The 22,201-nt window shown below is 40.7% G+C and overlaps 1 protein-coding gene across 1 annotated transcript in view; it reads left to right on the forward strand.

The window, feature by feature from the left end:
- Positions 1–4,463: 4,463 nt before the first annotated feature.
- Positions 4,464–22,201, forward strand: part of LOC146645510 (dedicator of cytokinesis protein 3-like) — a 53,301-nt gene continuing 35,563 nt past the window's right edge. Inside the window, exons 1-6 of the mRNA XM_085393841.1 lie at positions 4,464–4,904; positions 11,677–11,760; positions 12,996–13,036; positions 14,932–14,987; positions 19,477–19,573; positions 20,990–21,138. Coding sequence (XP_085249967.1) covers positions 4,868–4,904; positions 11,677–11,760; positions 12,996–13,036; positions 14,932–14,987; positions 19,477–19,573; positions 20,990–21,138 — 464 coding nt within the window. The 5' untranslated portion in view covers positions 4,464–4,867. The remainder of the gene's footprint in view (positions 4,905–11,676; positions 11,761–12,995; positions 13,037–14,931; positions 14,988–19,476; positions 19,574–20,989; positions 21,139–22,201) is intronic.

Raw genomic sequence — 22,201 nt, forward strand, 5'->3', positions numbered from 1 at the left:
TGCAATTTCAAGATTTAAAAAAGGTGTTTCAAGATGAGAAAACCACTGTGCCATTAATCATGTGTACTATATTATGGATATATCCTGTGCTGTGCCTAATAGCAACAAAGGCACTACATGCTACTACTATTGTAGAATTGTTACTTCTTAATACCACATGAGTAAATACTCTGACAATTACTTTGCATTGTGTAAACAGAATGAATTTAGACATTAGGTCAGTGTAATTCTTTCTATAGGGTTGGTGTGATGGAAGGGGATGCTAAAGATGGAGTGAGATTGCCGTGGAGACTAGTGATGTGTGGATCGATACTGAAATATCGATTTCTCCGATACCAGTCATTTATGTTCTAGAATCGATTCTCGCATTAAAATATCGATATTTTAGTAATTTAGGGTAAATTTGTAGTTTATCATTAACAGGAACACAGTGGAAATAACCTATATCCTTCAGATTGTCTACAATTGGAAGGAACTACTTCCTCTTCCACCTTTCATAGTCATGTGCGAAATATGGCTGTATAAATGTGTCGCAGCCCCTTGGCGTGCACACTCACAACAATGGCTGATCGTAAATGGAGTTATGTGCGGACGTGTTTTACATCCACAAACAGCCGAGACGTGGTTTGCGATACATGAATATCCTGAGTATTACTGGATCGGAAAGGAAATCAGTGGTATCGCACATCACTAGTGGAGACCCCTAAGGTTAGCAAATGAAAGAAGTACATGAAGAATATGACCACCTGAATTGTTTTTGGGCTTGTTTACATCTATGACTGACCTAATGTTGCCATTTTATTTCAGGTTCCTCTGTTGAACTCTGTTCTTTTGCAGAATAGGTCTTGCTCTCAATGAGAAGATCATATAAAGATTACAAGAACAATTTAATGATTAAATACTTCCACATTAAAGTTAAACTGGACATATCTATTATACCGATTTCCATTTCCAGCTCTATACTTTACTAGAGAAGTTTATCTCCACTTCTTTAAAGCCAGCTCCTTTCTAATTGGTTGCTCTTCACAAACAAAAGGTTTGAAGAATAAGCGGTTCAGCCTACTGTGCTCACCACCAAATATTTGCGCCTCAGGTTACCATGTTAGGAACAGCCACTCTGACTTCATATAGACCAAGAGTAGAAAAGAAACCGAAAAACTCAGCGTTTAAGGCAGTCTGAAGCGTGAGTTTATTTTCACATATGCTGACCTCAATATTAAAAACTTTGGCCAAGTTTAATATGAGCATCAACTTTTAGAACAGTTGGACGACCCCTAGGTGATCACAGTACTGAGTCTGTCTGTTCTGTATTGTGCTGTGCTTTGTCTTGCAGGAGCTAATGGGAGGGTAATTAGCCTTATGAGCTACACCTGGGCCCAGTGAGTTTGGCTGTAGAAGTTCCCTCCTCCCCGCAGTCACACTCTGACTCTGACCAGCTCAGCTGCACCACGATCTTAGGGCTCTTTTTTCTTTTCACTGCCTCTCATTTATACATATGTTACACTAACTTGCTTATTTAATTTACTGATCTTTTTTCTTAGTACATTTGTTTTTCCTGACTTGTCTTTATCCCTCTCATTCCTTCTCACACCGGCTGTGATGCAGTATATACTGTACATGACACGAAATAAGGAAAGCCATTGCAGATCCACTTCAAAGTTATTGTGATTTGGGTTTTAATGTGGGATGGGAAAAAAACTACACCAGATCCATTTATGGCTATGCTGTACATTAGATCCATATGAATAATCACATCTTTATTTATGTGATATCCCTCGTAGTGTTTCTCGATTAGGTGACTTTCCTCAGAGCTCTTCACTGGTGTGCATTCAGAAATTTGCCACTAAACGTTTTCCTGTGGCCTCCCCCACAGCTAATAATAGAACACATTAAAATAGTCACCAGAAACACATTACAATGGATCAAATAAGTATCCTAAAATGTGTGTGCGCCTGCACAGGCACATGCGTTTCCATGTGCTTCCAAGGCAGATTAGTTGTACCGGGGAGCATAAAGTGCATGATTGTGAGGAGTGTAAAGACATACAAATGTGCGTGCATGTGTGTGTTGCTGTGAAAGCAGATGATGGATGAGATGGTAGCACATGCTTCTTATTACCTCCTCTGCTGCCTCTTATTGTCTGCTGGTTTTGGGAGTGCTGAAACAGATAGCAGCTCTCACCGTATCAGTCAGTCCACGTTTTCAGTGGACCCGTGGCTCGTCCTCGCAGTGCTGCTGCATCTGAAGGAGCTACATATTAATGCCTAAATGAAAGAGTAAAACACGGTGTTTAAGCCATTTCTCAGATCTAGCATTACATAAAACGTCCTTTTTTTTTTAACCATTTGCATGAATTAGTGTCCGTTGAACATGTTTTTTGCTGAGTTTATTTCCTTAAATGTTTATTAGCTGGGATGCATATTTGGCTTACAAAATGCCCCGCACTCCTGCAGCTTTATGTATGTGATTGGAACACCGCCCACAGTGTTCCACTTGAAGTAATAGACAGATGGGAGTCAGTCACAGCATCGCTATGATGGAGAGAAATTACCCTGCTGAATGCTGCCCTCCCTCCCACACTACATCAAACTCACTGGACGCTCAATATTCACCAAATCACTCTATTTTTCTAGTCATGACTGCCTTGTCTATAGGACAAGACAGCTTAATGCACTGAAATGACCACATGTGATTTGAGCAGTGGCTGAGATACTGTACGACAAATTTTATGAGTCGCCGCTGCACATTCATCTGATTTCAAACATCAGTTCTCTGGTTGTGTATTATTTTCCTGCATATATGAGAACATTTCAATCAATGTCGGTCTGCTCGGTGGATGAAAAGCAAATATTTTGAGAAAAAGCATTGATGGAGTTCTAGGATGAATGCATTTACTGGCATTAGGTTGCAGGGATTTTTATACCTCATGAACAAACTCCACGGCCTTGAAGTTTCACAGAAAACTGATGTTCATAGAGTTACTCATTACCCCACACAGCATTTTAAAAGCAGTGAGTCATACTGTGACACCCAGTGTTTCAGCTAAATTCACTGCATCATATACATGTCCCTAAAATCCAAATTAATGGGCTTACAGTCGAGCTGTTTGCTCTAAAAGCTGTTTAAATCTACACGGCTGAGTGTTGATCACATTCATTTGTTAAAGAGCTATGGTTTTGGCAACCTGAAGGAAAATTACTGTGTGGCCTGGGTATTTTATATTATTTGCACACGTACATGCTTTGACTTATTTAAATGTGAGGGTTTTTTAAGCCTTGAGGATATTAATGGGCAAATATATCGTTAATGACTACAGATGGCTGGTCCTCTGTAAGTCTTGTTCTGCCAGAGGCTTCTTCCTGTTAAAAGGGAGTTTTTCATTCCCACTGTCACCAAAGCACATGCTTGCACTTGGAACATTTGATTGTTGTCTTTTTCTCTGTATTGTTGTAGGGTCTTTACTTTGAGGCGACCATTGTTGTGATTTGGTGCTATATAAATAAAACTGAACTGAATTGAACTGGATCACTAGTTTTTTCCCAGCAGCCTGGAAGCTTTGAAACATAATTTGAACATCCAGGTGTGAAAATGAAAATGTAACTGAACACTTAAACTGCTAATATTCAGTCCTGGGAATTTATTTCAACAATGTGTGGACTGGAAAAAGAAGAAAAACACAAACTGCTCTCGAGTGCAGCAGTCTTAAGTCTATGTCCAAAATTAAGTCTCTACTAATGTCCAGTAATCTTTGATTTTATAATCCACGCTTGTGAATAAATAATGGAAAGTCAAATATCAGACCGTGAAAGCCATCCATAAACCAGACAGAGGTGTTGGGATGCAGGTCATTTGGGAAACCCAGCTTGTCAAACCCATCAGTCAAATTCAAAGGATCAAAGTTCCATCTCTCCTTTGTGGGAGCATGACTGCACTATGACAAAGCATCGCGGGTAGTGGGTCCGTTTCTTTGAAATGACTCAACCAGGAGGTACTTCCCCACACGGTCAGGCCTGATGTGCATCACTGGGAGCTTTTCTTTATGCCCAACAGCTCCACTAAAATAAAACATTCACACACACACATACACACACAAAGAGAGGCAGACTGCCAGCCAGTCAGCATGAGCGTCCTAGCAGGAGAAAATGCAGTTTGTGTTTTTGATGGATGAAAGTACCATACAGAGAGAGAGAGAGAGAGATCGTGCATATATTTGCAAATGCTTGACACATCAGTGTTGACAAAACAAGTCATGTGACGACCGCGAAGATGGCGCAGCTTTGGGTATATTGCAGTTTTCTCAGTATTTTCTTGCACCAACTCGGCAGTTTGGACCGGTGATCAAATATCGCGACCTATTACCTACTAATTATCGAGCGATCCCGCGCGTTCACGCTGGGTAGCTCTCTGTGGACGAGACAGACTTGAGCGGATGAAATCCGAGGAAAGAAGAGAAGCACAAAGAAAATAAATAAATAAGCTTCGAGGAAAACGAATCTCTCAGTTCCAGCTGAAATGCGTCTGCAATAAAAAAAAAAAAGAGAAAAAAAATTTCTTTTGTGGAGAACAAAAAACCGCTCACCGCGTGCGCGTGCGTATATGCGTGTGTGCGTTACATTAGGTGGACACAGAGACTGCATCAGGCTAGAGACACACGCCGGGACATAATAGAGCTGAGACATCGAGGCTTTGATGGTCCTTCCTCCCCCCTTCTACACACGAACGTCAGGATACTGATTCCGGTCGAGACATGTAGTCCCATGTATCAGCAACCAGGATAATTTGTAGCCTTGAGCTCTCATTTTTAGCAGCATCATCTCACGATATCGACATAATGTGGCTTGCTCTACCGAAGGGAAAATAACCAAATATGTGGATACCTACTGAAGAGGAGAAAATCGGAGTTGGTGAGTCGACAACACCTTTTTAATGCTAATTAACGATGCTTGGTTTCTAGTTTTGTTGTCTGTTTTTTTTTTAACTTGACTTTATTCATTCAGCCTCTCGATGACAGTTTTTACAAGAGAAAACACCCAAATTTTGTTCTTCGAAATCCCGCATTGGCTATGCAGCCTGATTTCCCCCCCATACTATTAAGCCCATTACATCAAATGAAAAACACAGACTTATAATGGCTGATATACACGCACAGTGCCTGCATAGAGAGGGGAAATTGCGTGGGATGATACAGCCTACAACCAGCCACCTTAAAGATGCCATCACGGTCTTTACACAACCGCAGGCGGCCCGTTAAATGCGCTCCCAGTCTTTAGTTTGGTGGTTTTATTCACACATATATAAAAATGCGTCAATGTAGCGGTTTAGCCTTTTCTTCTTCCGAGCGCGTGTAATGGGGGGAGGGCGCAATTTGTTTTGAAACCACGAGGGGGCATCGTGACTGCGTCCCTCCAACAGGTGTAGGCTGGAGTGAAGCTGAAGTCTACCTGTAGACAAAAAAACAAACAAACAAACAAAAAAACCCACAACCCCCCCAAAAACAATAAAACTGACGTGCTTGGTGCCGCAGCAGCAGGGACTGCAAAGTACCACTCTTTACATTTTCTGTGTGTGTGTGTGTGTGTGTGTGTGCGCGTGTACTTTGAGCAGCATCCTGGGCTCATGACAACATTTTATGGAGAACAAAAGCGAGCTGTACACGATTTAATAACCAGTGGATGCAAAAAAATGCCGTCACAAGATCCCGGAAGGTGTTTATAAATTGACTGTTGAGTCCCGAAGTGACTATGGCGAGAATACACTACAGAGGGTTTTCATTAGGGGAATGAGTCATGTCCAGATGCTCTGCTGCTTCTTATACTTGTAGGGCTACTCGTACTGAGTCGCACATGATACCCCCCCCCCCCCCCCCCCTTCATACACACGCCCACACATATACACTTTTTTTGGAGGCATTGCGTTGGTCATGATGGTTTCAGAAAGACCGCAGGCGGAGAACCCCAAGCGGCAGCCCTACCATAACATCACCACTTCCAGCTGCTGCATCTAATCGTCCCCGTGTTCTTCCATCCTTCCGTCCATCGCAGAAATCACTGCAGTACTTTTCCAAGCGCAAACATCTAGGGGTGGGGGGTGTTTTAACAGGGGAGGAGAAGGTAGTTTTGTGTTGGTGGTGGGGGGGGTGGGGGGGTGGAAGCAACAGTTCGGCGCAGCCAACGCGCCAGTCAGTGCGGAGTGACCTGGCGCTGTCCGTGGTGCTGGAATCTGGAGATGACGCTGTCCACGGTGCTGAAATGCGGGGAAGCAGAGCCACCGTGTACCTACTCGGTACACACTGTACCTTCTGAAAGCTGAACACATCGCTCCGGTGAATATCCCCCCTCTGCCTCAGACAACATGCTGGCTCGCGAGGTTCAGTATTTCTCCGGCATCACTGCAGATGAAGCCCACGCTGCTGAACTGTTGCGATAAATGGTAATACAGCCCCAAAAGCCTGCTATCAGTCCCTCTCCTGCCTCATCTGTGGTGTTAGTGGCACCATTTTGCATTTTCCCCCTATCTTCTTGCCTTATTATGTCACTGCGTGTAATATTTTCTCATATTACCCAAATTACCATGCGCAGATATGAAACAGAGATGTGGTCCGTCAGCAGCCAACCGGGCCTTTCTTTTTTCTGTTATCTTCACAGGCTCCATTTAAAAGGAGGCAGCTGAAGACCCCTCATGAAACGTTAATGGCTTTCTTACAATCCTGGCCTCGTTTGGTTTTTGTTTGTGTTTATGTCGGAAATTTTTGTTTCTATATCTGCTAGTGCTGTTTACCCTAACTTTAAAATGGCCAGTGTAGTTTATCCTAATGCACAGTTACGTTTATAATAATTTGCCTTGTTTTTCAGATAGGAATTAGTTCTCAGTTTGTCAAAAGTAGCTAAAAATACAAGCCATTATGCTAAAACATTGTGATATAACATAACTCTGAGGATGCCAGGAGTTAAAAATAACACAATAACATAATATTGAAATGATTACTGTTAAATCACAAGCCTAAAATTAGTTTTCTTGAAATCTTTTCTTCCTACAAGCTGAAAATGTTCCTTTTTCTTGTGCACAAATGAGTCACTGATGGATTTTTCTCATATAGGCAGCAATATTCCTTTACATTTTAATTGGAAAGAGCTCAGACTGCAAGTCAGTACCTGCCCACATGAGAAATGAATCAGATGTCTTCATCTGTGGCTACATGGATGTGGCTCAGATGCAAAGCACCAAATAATCAAGCAGTCAAGGCCGTCGTCTGAAACAGACAAGTTTAGGATAAAATGTTTTCATGACAGAATAAAAGACAGAGATAATGTTCAGCTGACAGTGGGATTACAGACATCCGCCCAAAGTAGCATTTCTCCAGTTTCATCCATCCTTCCTATATCTGCAGTGGAAAGTTTAGCAAGCTCGTTTCATCACGGCCACAGGATCAGCTTATCATTATTACGTTTCCTGTCTTGTCGCTTTGCTAACTTGTCACTAGCAATAAAACAATAAAAATAGGTAGTGTTAATGGTGTGACAGTCGTGTACACAGGAATTTAAAAGTTACACACACTCCTGCAGTTGGGTGGCATGGCTAGATTTCTGGGACACTAATTTGGAAGCAGATATAGTGAAATGCTCCTCTGCCTCTGTGGCAGAAATCGCTTGGTTGGCAAGACTTCGGTGCAGTAACGTGTCTCAGCAAGTGAGTGTGCATTCAAGTCGTGCTGAACTCCATGACTCAGTGGGCGAAGCCCAAAGACCATTGTGTAATTTTTAACTTACCAGAGATCTGGGACAGGACTATTCAATCCAGGAAAGCAGGACTTCCATAGTGTGCATACGTTCTACCTGTTATGGCTCACTGGAACTAAAAGGCAAAAGGAAACACATGTAAATAAGTTCACGCCATCACTGCAGCATAGATGAGCATAGTGTCCTCTTTGATAAAGCATTTCTCACTACAGTGGTGCCATTAGCACTCAGTTGTTTGAAAATACAGCAGACAATTTATAATCCATAACAGTGTTTACTGTTGTACTGGCAGGTTTTTGATGGCATTACCACCTTCTCTGCAGAATATTTCTCCCCTGCGGGCCATCATGCAGTTAGGCACTGTATGTGTCTATCACTACTTCTCAAGCAAGGCCATATGGCTCTGTTTAAAATGTCACTCTATTACATATAGCAGTGAAACATTTTTCAGCACATGACAGCAACAGTCAGTGTTTACACTGGAAGCAATACAAACATCTCCTTCGTCTGTTGTACAAAGGGAGAATTGATTTTATTTCAGAGATAGACATGTCTCAGGAGTAACAGGAAAGAGAAGGGTAGACAAGGAAAACAGGTCAAAGATGAGACTTAAACAAACACACAATAGACTGATGCTAAACAAGCGTGTAGAGTAAAATATTTTTATGGACGGAGTGCATATCCTGTCATCTCAGCTAGTAATGTCACTGATAGCAGATAAACTCAAAATGTGACTTACTGTTTTTTAACGCAAATGGACAAGCAAACAGCATCACCGAGAAACGAATAAATTCTAAACACAGCATCCATATTTCTGGAATGTGCCAATTTCACATAAAAATATCTGTTGATATTTAACTTTTAATCATTGTTTCTACTGTTTCTATTGCATTGTTTCACAGCACGTTTTTCTTTCATGTTTAATGGTCTGTTAATGTTTAGTCATTTTTATCATAATTCTCGGTTTTCTACACAACTAGTAGAAATGGATTTGGGTATTTTAACCTCCCTGAAGTTTCAGACTCAGTGGAAAATTGTTCATTTAATTCAGTGTATTACAATGAATTTAAAACAGCAAGAGTTAAATACGTTTGCTTTAAAAGAGTCTATCCTTTCTTTTAATCTGGATTTACACCTCTTCATTAGTATTGGTGTTTGCTTAGCTGATCCAAATCTGATACGTGACAAACGCTTTGACTTCGGCAAAGTGTTTGTGGTGCTACAATTCTCTCTTTTAACACTGTGGAGATGTGGATGGGTTGGAAGTTTGGGGTTCTCAATTGCCACATTTATCTGCAATCATTGCTTGAAAGACACTTTTACACTTGGTCAGAGGGCCCGGTGGCGCCAGTGTCCGGCAGCCTCGCCTCTGTCAGTGCGCCCCAGGGCAGCTGTGGCTACAATGTAGCTTGCCGTCACCAGTGTGTGAATGTGTGTGTGAATGGGTGAATGACTGAATGTAGTGTAAAGCGCTTTGGGGTCCTTAGGGACTGAGCAAAGCGCTATACAAATGCAGGCCATTTACCATTTACCATTTCATCACTACAGGATTGAGTCAAGGGGGACTTTGGTGTTCACTCATGCAGTCAGCTTACTATTTCAAAAACCACGCTGAGTCTGTTCCCACATTTTCTGATTATATTAGCCTTTTTCCTACACACCATTGGTGACAGCACTGCTGGTGAAAAGAAGTGAGTTAGAAAGTAATGGCCCGACAGAGGAAAAGTGTGAGCGAGTCTCACGATTCTCACGATGGCGTGATTCACATTCTCCAATTTGAGTCTACTCCCCCTCGGTGATTCTCTGTAGTAGGTGACCAGTGTGATGCTTGCTATAACGCTGGAACGTTTCGCATAAGATAATCCAAGGATTGTGCCTCTTTTGTCACATGTGAGGTGTTTATGATGAAGGCTGAGTGCTGTCATAGAAACCCAACTGCAGCTTGTCTGCATTCTCTGTGCCAACACAGAATACTGAACTCTTAAAAGCTTTGAGTTTGTATTTTCGCCTGTTGATGCAATACAGTAAGCATGTACGTTTGTCTGTGCGGTTCTCTTTCTAACTTAGATTGAATTCATTATTCTGGAAAATTGCTGCGCTTACACTTTCTGAAAGAATGATAAAGCCATGAGCTCATTTTCACTCATTTGCTGCTGATTATAAATTATTTATGAAAATCCTTTTTGTGCTTTCACTCAGCTCTGAAAGTCACAACCTAGAAGCTAGACTCCCAAAGCTAAACTTTCAGAAAGATGTGTTTAATAGCTGACAAATAAATTAAACCAGGTGGCTCTTATGGAAGAATCGACGTGTATTTATGTCATACATGGAACAATGTAGGTGAGAGGACAGCAGGAGTCTCCTGCTGTGCTCAATCCCCATAATTCCTTCCAATGACTTACTGGTTACACAATAGCAGCCCTCAGATGCCATGTGGATCATGAATTCAACTAAATAGAGGGACAGTCTGGGCTGGTATACTGTTGCGGAGTGGAAAATGTTTGCTTTTTGCCAACATTTTCTACTCCCTGTCCCGTCATTCCTTCCAACATCCTACGTTCAACATGTCGAAGTCTGAAGCTGAATTTTGTTGGTTATGTTTTGAAGATATGCTAATGCTCCGCAGCTCTTAGGCACAATGAAACAAGTGTGTGTCTGTGTGTTTACACAGCTTGGAGGTTTTGTGAGGGAGGACTTTGAAAATATGAGCCTGCGTTCTGTGCCCAACTCTGTCTAACATGACAATCTCATCTTGTTCTGACGTGGCCTCCGCTGAAGAGTTTTCAGATGCTGTGAGTGCAGGTTTTGCAATTCAAATGAAATCGAGTCCATTAAAGAATAGGACTCTGAAATAGGAAATACTTAGCCCTGACTGGAGGCAGAACGGAAAAGGTGACAAGGATGCTCTTTGAGTCTGCCCATCTCTCTTCCTAATACATCTGAACTCTAGTGCAATGCAGCATCCATAAGCTTGCCATTTTAAAATGCCCTGATCCTGCAGCAGTTACAGTGAAGAAAGCCCTCCAGTTTGTGATGATCTGTTGCCATAGTTACCCCAGCACAGGAACTGAGCGCTCGCTATCCTCAAACAGGCAACGGAGCTGAGCTCAGGCTCCTCCTTCCCTTCCTCCCCCTCACTGGTTCCCCTGGCTAGTTCATTAGCATAATGATTCACGCCAAACTCTCCTTGAAGGGCCACCATTTGTAGGTTTTTAAAATCATCAGCGGAGTGCCGTCATTATTAAACAAGTTTGTCTTTACTGGGGCTTGTATATTGTTTGTTCCGTGGCTCATGTTGCCGAGCTGCAGTGCTGCAGAGACAAAATCCAGCTCCAGAGCTGATGCAATTTTTAAGGCCTTCACTGTGGCTTCTTCTCCCCAAAGAATAATCATGTCATCAGCGTTTGAGTCAGTGGCTGTTACTGAAGCTGGTACAGCAAAAAAAAAAGCAGGTGGCATGAAAGATTTCTGCTAATAAGAACTTGTGATAAATCACCGTTTAGCAGTATTACTTAGCAGTTTGTGTGGGCTCTATTTTTGGGATAGTTCAATTAACTTAACATAAGAAAAAATCAGGTCGCTTAAGAATTAATTGCTTATTAAAATGACTACCCACTTCAGGGTGGGAGCTTGTTTACAGTTCGCTAAGCTGTGCTTCCTGTGTGACACTGTGTTTAGATATTTGCATTAAACAGCTTATTAAAGCGATGCATTGACTGCCCCGATACAAACCCAAAACACATGCCGTGTGAAGACATGACAGTGAAGAGGGATGTTCCCTGCTCAATCAGAGGCCACAAAGATGAAAGCAAGCATAGATCTTAAATCTGTGATGTGACTTTTGTTAACAGCAGTTACATTAAAAAGTGCTGTATGGCTAAATGCTTTTTCATGACTTGATATCTAATCATTTGATTCGTTTTTTTTTCCTTCTGCACAGTAATCTGCAACTTCCGGTCACCAATATGCCAGGCGTTGGTCCTGGAGATTGGGGAAACTGTACAGATCCTGGAAAAGAGTGAAGGTAAAATCAGCCCGGTCTCTTATGTCAACACTGAATGTATAATGGAGCTTATTCCTTTTCAGTTATCTAAACTAGTTTATTATTACGTGCTTTTATTGGGTTTGCTGTTTACTTTTTAGAATGAGTAATGTCACTACTTTTTGGGCCAAATAAACAAAAAACAAAGCACTATCTGATGGTAAGAAAGAAAACAACATTATACTGCCAAAATAAATTTAAAAGAAGATGCTAACTGTCTAAAGGTTGTGAAGCACACTTTACTTTGTCTTTTTATAAAGAGTTGTTTGGTTCCAGACGGATTTCCTGTCTCCCTGAACAATTGTTCTTTTCAAATTAAAAACAGTAAAAATAATAACTCTGAGGCTTATCTTTTAGAGACTGTAGTGACATAGATAACAGGAATTTGACTCATACCATTGATGCGGTTTTAACCCTTAGTCTGGTTAATTGGGTGATTAACCAGATATGGTAGCTTGATTTTCCACAAAACAGTGAAAAAAATTTGCAAAACAGTACAAAAAGCTTCTTATAATACCTTCCAAAAACTCTGGTGCTGACAGTTTGAATTTACAGCTATTTCAGTTAGTGCCCTATAAAGGCTTAAATGATAAAAAAGAGTTAGCACCCTGTGTAAATCTTAAAAACACTAGTACATTTGAACAGACTGACTTGCAAACCATTAACTACGATAACATCAAATGTAAAAACTGTATCATAGCCAGATTATTTCTATTACTAGTAACAGATTCTGTGACTCTGAAGAAATCTCTTTACATTAAAATGAAAAAGGCTGAAAACCAATATTCAGTGACTCCAAATCTGTCATTGGAAAACATTCAATACACCGTGAAAACCAATAAACTGTCTCAGTTTGTAAACTGGCATGTTAGCTTTTAAATGATTCACAAATCTCTGCATTTTGTTCTTATTTACATTAAACACCTTATTACCATTTTTTGAAAGACGGTTGTATAACTGATATTGTTTGAGTCTACAAAGCATATAATGCTGAACTAGCCTGATAGTTTAGATATTATTGTCATAGATTTGTTTATTTCATGTAATTACATTGACTATTTAGTATCCAGACCATGAGTTAAAACATTTCACTTTGAAACTCTTCAAACCAATGGAGACACAGCAGAATGGAGACTTGAAAGATTAACATTTTATTATATTATTGTTATTTTTTGTGAGGGTGAACCTTTCTCATGTGAATTCCCCTCTTTCTTTAGGCTGGTACAGAGGGTTCTCTACCAAGAAGCCTTCTATCAAGGTAATTAGAGCATCTTTAATCACTTTTAATAGTGTGATAATTTCCATACCTTCACTATTCTGCATTGAAATTAGGTCAGCATAAGGCATTGTAAGACTCATATTTTTATTTGCATGCAAAGGCAAAAAGACACTGTTAGCAGTCGATGTGTTATATCTCTGCAAGTGTGGGCTCCTTTAATAATTCAGCACTTTTCAAAGACTGCAGACTAGTAAAGTTAAGATTATAGCAGACAAATCAAGTGTCATGAACACGTTTATAAAAATGGCTGCCCTGCAATAGAATGTGAGCTCCACACGAAGCTTTTATCAAAGCCTTAATCGTTTTTTTGTGAATGATAATGCGATATGAGAGATGTGCACCACCAGAAATAACCGTGTCTAGACAACAAAGACCTTAATGGCTGATGAACTTATCGAATATGGCTTTGATTTGACAAAAATAGAAGATTCCTGACCTGTATTTTCCAGAGGTGCTTTTAAAAAGACACATTTTAACCAAGATGTTCTGACTTTATGGTGCAGATATATGACAGCTTTAATGTTTTATTCACAAATAAAGAATATATGATGATGAGAAAAGAAAAAGTGCAATATAGATATGTTCTATGCATATGCTGTGCTGTAGTAAAATATGTACCGCTTCTGGCTTCCATGAGCAGAATTCTGTGGACGATTCAAATTGTTTTTTCCTTTCAACCAGCAGATGGTGCAGTTATTAACTTCATTTTACCAAAACAAGCTATTTAAAAAATCCTAATAACTTCAGTTTAATTCTAATCCATATCACAGATAGTTTACACGGGAGAAGTGCAAATAGAAAGAAAGTTCAGCTGAAAGGCGAGACGGAGAGGCCAAATCTAAAAGTCTTAGTTCTCTGTTGAGAGTCTGTTCATGCGGCGTCATTATTAAGATAAATCCTCTGCTATCTGCTCAGTGGGAAGAGGCTGTAGATGCACCACAGTTAGCGCCATCACAGCTAAGAGAGATCAATAGCTGCACTAATTCAATACTACATGGTTAACATATATCTGCCTCCCATAGAGTATGGAAGTGTTCAGCAAGCATCATTGCTCACCACAGCACAGCAGTGTGGAAACTCATTGTGCTAACAGCAGATATCTAAATGTTGCCTAAATGTTGCATGTTCATAATAAAAGCAATGCCATCAGAAGCAAAATACCAAATCTGCTGTTAGAAAGATAAAAGCTGAGGGTAATTTTTGCAATTCATTGTGTCTCAGTTTGCTTAAAAATGAAGTGTCAGAAGCTTAAGTAATATGCAGTGTTGCTGGAGTGTTTTAAAGAAAACACAAATGCTGTCCAGTCCTGGTAAATGTAGGTGTTAGTGGCTACATGCTGTCCTTCTCTACTCTCATCAGCTATTTACAGTTCTTACTAACACCCCTCCATTTTGTTATGTACTCCGCTGCCCACGTTTATTCGCCCCCATACTCTCTCCGAGCTGAGAGAATTACTTGTGCTCACTCTGGCCAATTCTTCACATCTGGTAGATTAGAATAAGAAATATGAACTGCAAGGGTGGCAGCCAGCACCACTCAGTCTCTCGTGCCCTTCTGCCGCTAAGCCAACACACAATAGGTATCCTGCACTTTGCTCTGCCTCCTGTCTCTGCACCTTTTTACAGGAATTCTAAACACACAGCAGAAAATGTAAAAATACATGTAAAGCAATTATTACACTTCTCTCAGCATATAATGTTTTGCCAGCAACAAAATGAATTAAAAAATGTCCAGTTGCTGCAGCTAACACGGTTTAGGATAGACTACCTAATAACACAAACATAACACAATAGGTTTGGTCACATGGTGCTGGAGAATTAGACATGTAATCCTGTCACACCCAATAACATCGTTGCTCTGTCCTCCATCCACAGGGTATTTTCCCAGTCAGCTATGTCCACTTGAAGAAATCTACAGTGACAAACAGAGGGTAAGCTGTATGATTGAGTGTTTTTATTCAAGCATGTGCAGCATCCTAAATAGAGCACAGAATGTCAGTCTCAAATCTGATTTTCAAACTGCACCACAGGGTGTCCACTCTAGCTGATAGCATTCTTGTCCCAAAATAGGAACTCATCAGGACGACTTTCCCTTGCAAATGAAACAGAATGAAGCATTATAACTGATATCAGAAACATAACTTTACTTTATGTAAAGGCCGTAAATATCTCAGCTGGAGACATTTCTCTGAGATTTTGATCCATGTTGACATGATAGCGTCACGCACTTAATGGAGATTTTTCAGCTGCACACCCATGATGTGCATCTCCTGTTTCACCACCTCTCTGCTTGATTGAGGTTTGGTGACTGTGGAGGTCATTTGAGTACAGTGAACTCAATGTCAGTTTAAGAAAATGGTTGTAGATTATCTGAACTTGACATGACACGTTATCCTGCTGGATCAGCCATCAGAAGATGGCTGCACTATGGGTGTGGAAGGCAAAAAGGTAACAAAGTATCTCAGGTGTTATGTGACATTTAAACGTTACTCAGCTTGGTACTGAGGTGTACCAAGAGAATATACCCATGACCATAACGCCCCCAACAACAACCTGAGTTGTTGATACAAGGTACAACATGCTTTCACATATTTAGGTGATCTGAACATCACAGCAGAAATAATTCAACAGACCAGGCAACAGTTTTCCAATGATGTCCAATTTTGGTGCGCCTGTGCGAATTGCAGCTTCAGTTTCCTGTTCCTAGCTGACAGGAGTGGCACCCGATGTGGTGTTCTTCTTCTGCTGTAACCTATTTGCTTCAACGTGTGATGTGTTGTGCATTCGAGAGATGCTCTTCTGCTTTGGTTGTAACACAAGTGATTATGTGAGTTACTGTTGCCTTCCTATCAGCTCCAAGCAGTCTGGTCATTCGCCTCTGACCTCTGGCATCCACCAGGCATTTTCTCCCAGAAAACTGCCATATTTTATCTTTTTCAGATCATTCTCTGTAAACCTCAGAGATGGGTGTTTGGGAAAGTTGCAGTAGATCAGCACTTTCTGGAATACTCAGAGCGGCCTGTCTAGCACCAACAGCCATGTCACGTGGAAAGCCACTTAAATCCCCTTTTCCCCATTCTTCATCTTGACCATGTCTATATGTCTAAATGCATTATGTTGATACCATTGGCTTAACAAGGAGTTAATACAGGCATAACACAAGTGAGCGTATTTTCCTGATCAACTCTTTAGAAAAGCAGACATGTTTGTGACAAAAGTAGAACTGATGTGGTTGTCTTAAGTACTTTTTATGCATTTTTTTCACAGCCAGCAGAGGTTAGAAATAAAGCAATGCCACATATTTCCCAAATCAAAGTTTAGCAACATTTCACTGAGTGTACATCAATAGTAGTGCAGTGTTTTGCACATTTTCCCTGAGCTGTTAAATAAATGTGATCAAATCACACCCAAACAGTCCTGTTAAGCAAGATTAGCGGAGCTAAATTATACATCTTGTAATAGCACAGGCCCTCGAGGCCCTCGAGCCCCTCAAGACACGAATGCTGTAAACCATTTTAAGATACCCAGACCACAGCTATATTGTTAGCAACAGCTGCAGTTGCAAAAAAGTTCCCTACTTTGTAATTAGGATGCATACATATCAAACTATAAAAGCATAACTATTTTTTCCCTTTGCTGTTTGCTTGTCTTTGCACGTGATCTTGAATCCCTGCACAATTTTCACTGTAAGAGTCCAATTGAGAGTCCAATTTAGTCTTTTTATTAACAGCGGGTGGCTTTAAGGAGTTGATCTGCTAGTAAATAAAACTAATTATGTTTTTTGGACTGTTTTGTGGCATAATTGGATTTATAGAGTTTTCTCCATCAGTAAGAGATAAAGTGTATTGTTTTGGAAACAATCACTATGATAATTATGGTGCTTTTTACTCTCATTCAGCCTAATTTGGAGCATTTCTAAAGGTATGCATAGCGTGTCAGAGACTGACAGATTTATATTGGCAAGCCCTTCTGCCAGCGTCAATCCCAATAGCTTCACTAAAATTAGGGTGAAGGAACACCTTTTGCATAAAAGAAACATGTCATCATGTGTAAATGACTTTTTTATGTTTAAGTTGACACAGTTAAAGTAAAATCCTTTGCAGTACTGAGAATTTCATTTAGAAGGGCGTGTGCTGCTCGAAATACACTGCCAATGATGTTATGTACAACTTCAGCAGCAGTGATCCATCACCATCAAAATCAGGCCTTTATTGAGACATACTGCTGGATGACAAGAGGGTGATATGTTTGTTTTTACTGGTCAGATCTATTGGCGCTGATAGAGTTGATGGAGCTTTCTTTCTCTCATTACACAGCCAGTGTGATACTGATTAATCAACTGATCAATGTCAGTGGATGCAGATCCCTCCCTCCTTTGCCATCTAATTTTGCTTCACCACTGATTAGTGACAATGCCATCGTCTGGAGAATTACCACCTGACAGCTGCTGACATGCACGCGCACACACACACACACACACACACACACACACACACACACACACACACACACACACACTGTACACTGCAGTCCTCTACATGCATCTGGTAACAATAGCCGGCCATGGGTGTGCGGGGCCAGAACGGAACAGAGAAAAACAGGCAGAAGAGCTCTGTGTCTGTAGCTCAGTGTGAATCAGGAGTTTGCTCTTATATCACCATCCTCCATTTGAGTTACCACATAGCAGGAAAACTCTCATTTTCACCGAAACAATTAAAAGTACAGGCTTCAAAATTGACATTATTATACTTCCTCGCTCCAGGAGCTGCAGTTTGGGAAATCTGCTTTGCTGTCTCATGGAGTTAATGAGCTGACACACCTACTGCATCTGTGTAGTTCTCCCAAAGCATCCCCACCACAGACAATCACCCCCACTCACTGTGCAATGAATGGAGATGCCTGCGTTGTTCTAAAATGTTATACAGTATAAAAGTTGGAAGCCAGAGCTTCACAAGCATCTAACCTTTGCTTTAATATTTCCCCATGAATGTGGTCACACAAGAAGGATGAGTGTTATGGTTTTTATTGGCTAGCTCCACCCTGTTTCCTAACTGCATTCAGAGAATAATGACATAATTCCTCATTGAAACAGTTATATTGATGTGTAATTGTGACTTCACCCATTTCTAAGCTAATCTGGAGACAGCTGGGAGTGGGAAATACCATTAAATTAAGTTTCAGTGTGATACCAACACCAGGATCTCCAGTATTCATACTGATATTATAATTTAAATCTGATAGTGTACAATAGAAATAGTGTATGTTCTTTGATGTGACCTACTTCAGAATATGTTTTAGATAACACCAAAGAATTTATTAAAAGAGAGGCATTTCTTTTTATTGTTCTCTATTAATCATTTATCATATGTACAGTCATGGTAAAACAAAGTGAACCCTCTTTCAACTCTAAGATTTTACATATCAGAACATAATAAAAATCACGTGGTCCTTGGCGGGTCTTACAATAAATATAATCTGAGATGAGCTAGAAAAACATGACATCTTATATTGTGTTATTATTTATTCCAACAAAAAATTGAGTCAAAAATCCATAAAGAGCATGTCAAAACTAAGTACTCCCTTACTGGTAGGTTAAGTAGCAGCTAGGTGCAGCTACTCAAATGCATTTTATTCACTAATCATCAGCAAATGTGTAAAAGCAGAAGTTTTTGCAGTTTTATGGTTTGGGGCATTCAGGTGTGTATTAACACAGTGCCAAGGAGGAAAGGTATCAGCAATGATCTTAAAGAAGTAACCGTTGCTACTCATCAGTGTGGGCAGGGTTATAAGGCCATTTCCAAGCAATACAGAGTCCATCATGGTACAGTGAGGAATAAGAAAGCATTCATGAAAGCTGCTCATTGTCTCAGGAGTGAAAGTCCAAGCAAATTCACCCTAGTGTCAGACCATATTTAAGTATGGCTTGCTTAGAAGGGTTTCCAGGAGAAAGTCTCTTCTCTCTAAAAAGGACATGGCAGCACGGCTTATGTTTGCAAAGCTGCATCTTAGCAAACCACAAGACTTCTGGAAGAATGTCATTTGGACAGACGAGACCAAAGTGGAGATGTTTGGCCATTACGCACCGGATTTGCCACAAAATCTGAGTATGTTGCAGTCGTTGAGTTGACCACGAACTCCTCTGTATACCAAAGTATTTTAGAGTCTAGGGCTCATGCAGCAGGACAATGATCCCAAGCACAGCAGCAAACCTACAAAAGAACAGCTGAAAAAGAAAACTATATGTTGAAAACACAGTTTCATGCTAAATACAACATTTTCATTATGCAGCTTTTCTAAAATAAAGAGGCAAATGCTGCAATTTTAAGACGAGTCTTCATATTGTGTAGTATGAATATTTTTTTGTACCAGTTGTATTGATGCTTCAGGGATTGATTTGAAATTCATGTTTTTTCGCTGTAGGCTGTGCGAGACGGTGGTACCCCTCGAGGACCCTATTATCACAGAGACCACCTCCACACTGCAGGAATGGGGCGTTTTGTGGAAGCAGCTCTATGTGGTCAGTAGCGGTATATTACAGTACATCTTGCTTATATCAAAACAAACCACCAAGCAATAAATGTGCGTGTGGACCTGAGATTACTAAGATTTCCAAGGGATTTGACAAAACAGCTTTCGCAAAGAAAATGCATCCACCGTTGCTTCATTTGCATTCCCCTAAGTGGTTTGATGGAATCATGTTTTCTTTCCTGCTCACAATTCAACACCTGGTAAAATAAGGTTTTGCCGACAGAAGTAGTGATTCGCTAGAAATATAGTCCTGCGACATCTCCTTAAGATATTTCTCCACTCCATGTCGTTCTGACTGTCACCCTGTATTTTCATGTACTATCTATGTAGAACAGACATGGTGGTTGGACACAGATAATGGCCTACAGACCTGTCGTATGCAATTTCATGCTGTGTCATTCTGCCATTTATTGATCTTGGCCTGCCTTTCTTAAGATCCACTACCTTCACTCAGCCTTTACTTTGCCGGGCAAAAAGTGATTACTGGAAACCTAAAGCATCCTTAATCCTGCTAAGTGTCGAGGGGGCAGGCAGAAGTGGTTGGTAGGGTTTTGAGTTCGGGAGCTGAGCGGCTATGTTGCAGAACAGGCAACGAGTTTTTACATAACCTCTCACTGAGGACTGCTCATGCTCTGAGCAACTAAGCAGCCTCCGGCATTGGAGTGGTGATGTAACTTCCTCTGAAGCTCGACTAATATGAAGCCCTGATTTAACAGTGCTGGTTTTGGTGCTCACCCCCCTGTAGGATGCGGCATTGGCTAGATGTTGATACATTTCACCTTATTGTTGCCAATTAGAATTCATGGTATTACTTCCGGGAGCAATGGCCTAAGCATAGCTGTGTATCCATTATAATGCACGTAAATAGCAGACTGAAAGGGCTCATCAACCCTGACAAAAATCTTTGTTTTCAGCAGCTACCAGCCTTTGAAAGCATGTAGTGTTTATCCTCATTAAATTTATATTGGCATCGTAGTGGTGTTTAATCTTTGCGTTTATGTAAACAAACCTGGGTGGTTATGTGGGCTTGTCATACCATTAGGGAGAACAGAGAATGCCTGAATTAAAACTGTTGTTCTTGGTCCGTGAGAGATGGTGATGAAATTCATTACTGTGATGAGGTCAAAGCAGATTTGTGAGGGAACTGTATTTTTTTTCCCGTTTCATTAACAAAACCAGTGGGCTTGAAACTCAGTTGCAACACATATTGTTCTGCAGCCTGCACGGGCTGGCAGAGGCCTGGATTCAAAGCATGATTTTGTCTTGATCTCCTGTTTGGCCTGAATGTAAAATGAAATCACTGAATTCTTATTTCAGACCCATGGAGAGAGAGTTTTTAATCTCTTGTTTTTTTTGGTGAATTTGTATATCCCAAACCTAACTTTTTTGCCTTCTTTAAATACAGAAACACAAGGTAGATCTATTCCATAAACTGCGCCATGTGATGAATGAGCTCATTGACCTTCGTCGGCAGCTGATCCAGGGTCACCTCGCCCAAGACCAGACTCGCGAGATCAAGCGCCACATCACCGTACGGCTTGACTGGGGCAATGAGTGAGTAACACTCGCACTGAGTGCACTGAGATTAAGAGAGTGGGTTAAGCGAAGTCATGCTATAAAGCAAACATTTGTTTCAAACTACTGGCCACCAAAGAATAAAAAAATAAATACAAATGACACTGGAGAGATCTGCCACAGTGGATGAGTGGGTGTGTAAGAGCATTGCTGTGATGTAATTTTATGGTCATTTAGCAGATGAGTGAATCTGAAGCAGCTTAAAGTCAATGCAAATCCCCCCGGAGGAACTGTAAAGCCATATTCTTACTGTTGCCAGTTTCAAACCCCTTCCAACTGAGCTGTGACAGGCATCCATAACAGAAATAATGATGCGAGGGTTTCAGTTCAGCCAAGGAAGAGCTCTAGGTGGAGGGAAAATCTGTCAGTTTAAAAACAGATTTAGAGATTTTTGGCCATAAAATTCACTTTAAACAACTTTACTTGGTCAATATTTGTGCATATCGTGCTTGGAATCAAATATACAAACTCTTAAAGTATGGAGTCGTTTATCATGCGAGTTGAGGTCAGTGTGTGGTGCATGCTGATCTGAGAGCTGCAGTGATCTAATTTCATGGTCCGCGCAGAGTGCTTCACGAGTTAAGGCTGCACAGTTTTGCTTAAGTCAAGAGTTACAGTATGAGATGCAACCACATGAGACAACTGTACCTGGCAACAGAGCACAATTATTCCAGTACTGTTCTTAACCCCTTTAGTGGGTTACTATAATGCAAACTCATGTTGAGTGGTTAAGTACCATTCAAACCCATAAATCCTCGTTCTACTACGGGTTTCCAGGGATGACAGAAATGTCTTACTGAACTGCTGGAATAAAATGATCTAATATTGTCTGCTGGATGTGGTGCTGTAGCCTTAAAAAAATTAACTTTTTTTTATTCTGTGTGGGTGATACACCAACCTGTACACAGTATATGGTTTATTTGGGTTAAAATGGTTAAGGGCAGGTGTTTCTCTTGTGTATTTCTGCTCCGTACTGTATATATTTATGTCAGCTAACCAAGATTCACGTGAGGAAAATTAGCTGCTAAATCTGTAACAAATC

This window comes from Rhamphochromis longiceps, linkage group LG20 (assembly GCF_057381845.1).
Source record: "Rhamphochromis longiceps isolate RC_006_pf linkage group LG20, R_longiceps_female_GT1.1, whole genome shotgun sequence".
Lineage (NCBI taxonomy): Eukaryota > Metazoa > Chordata > Actinopteri > Cichliformes > Cichlidae > Rhamphochromis > Rhamphochromis longiceps.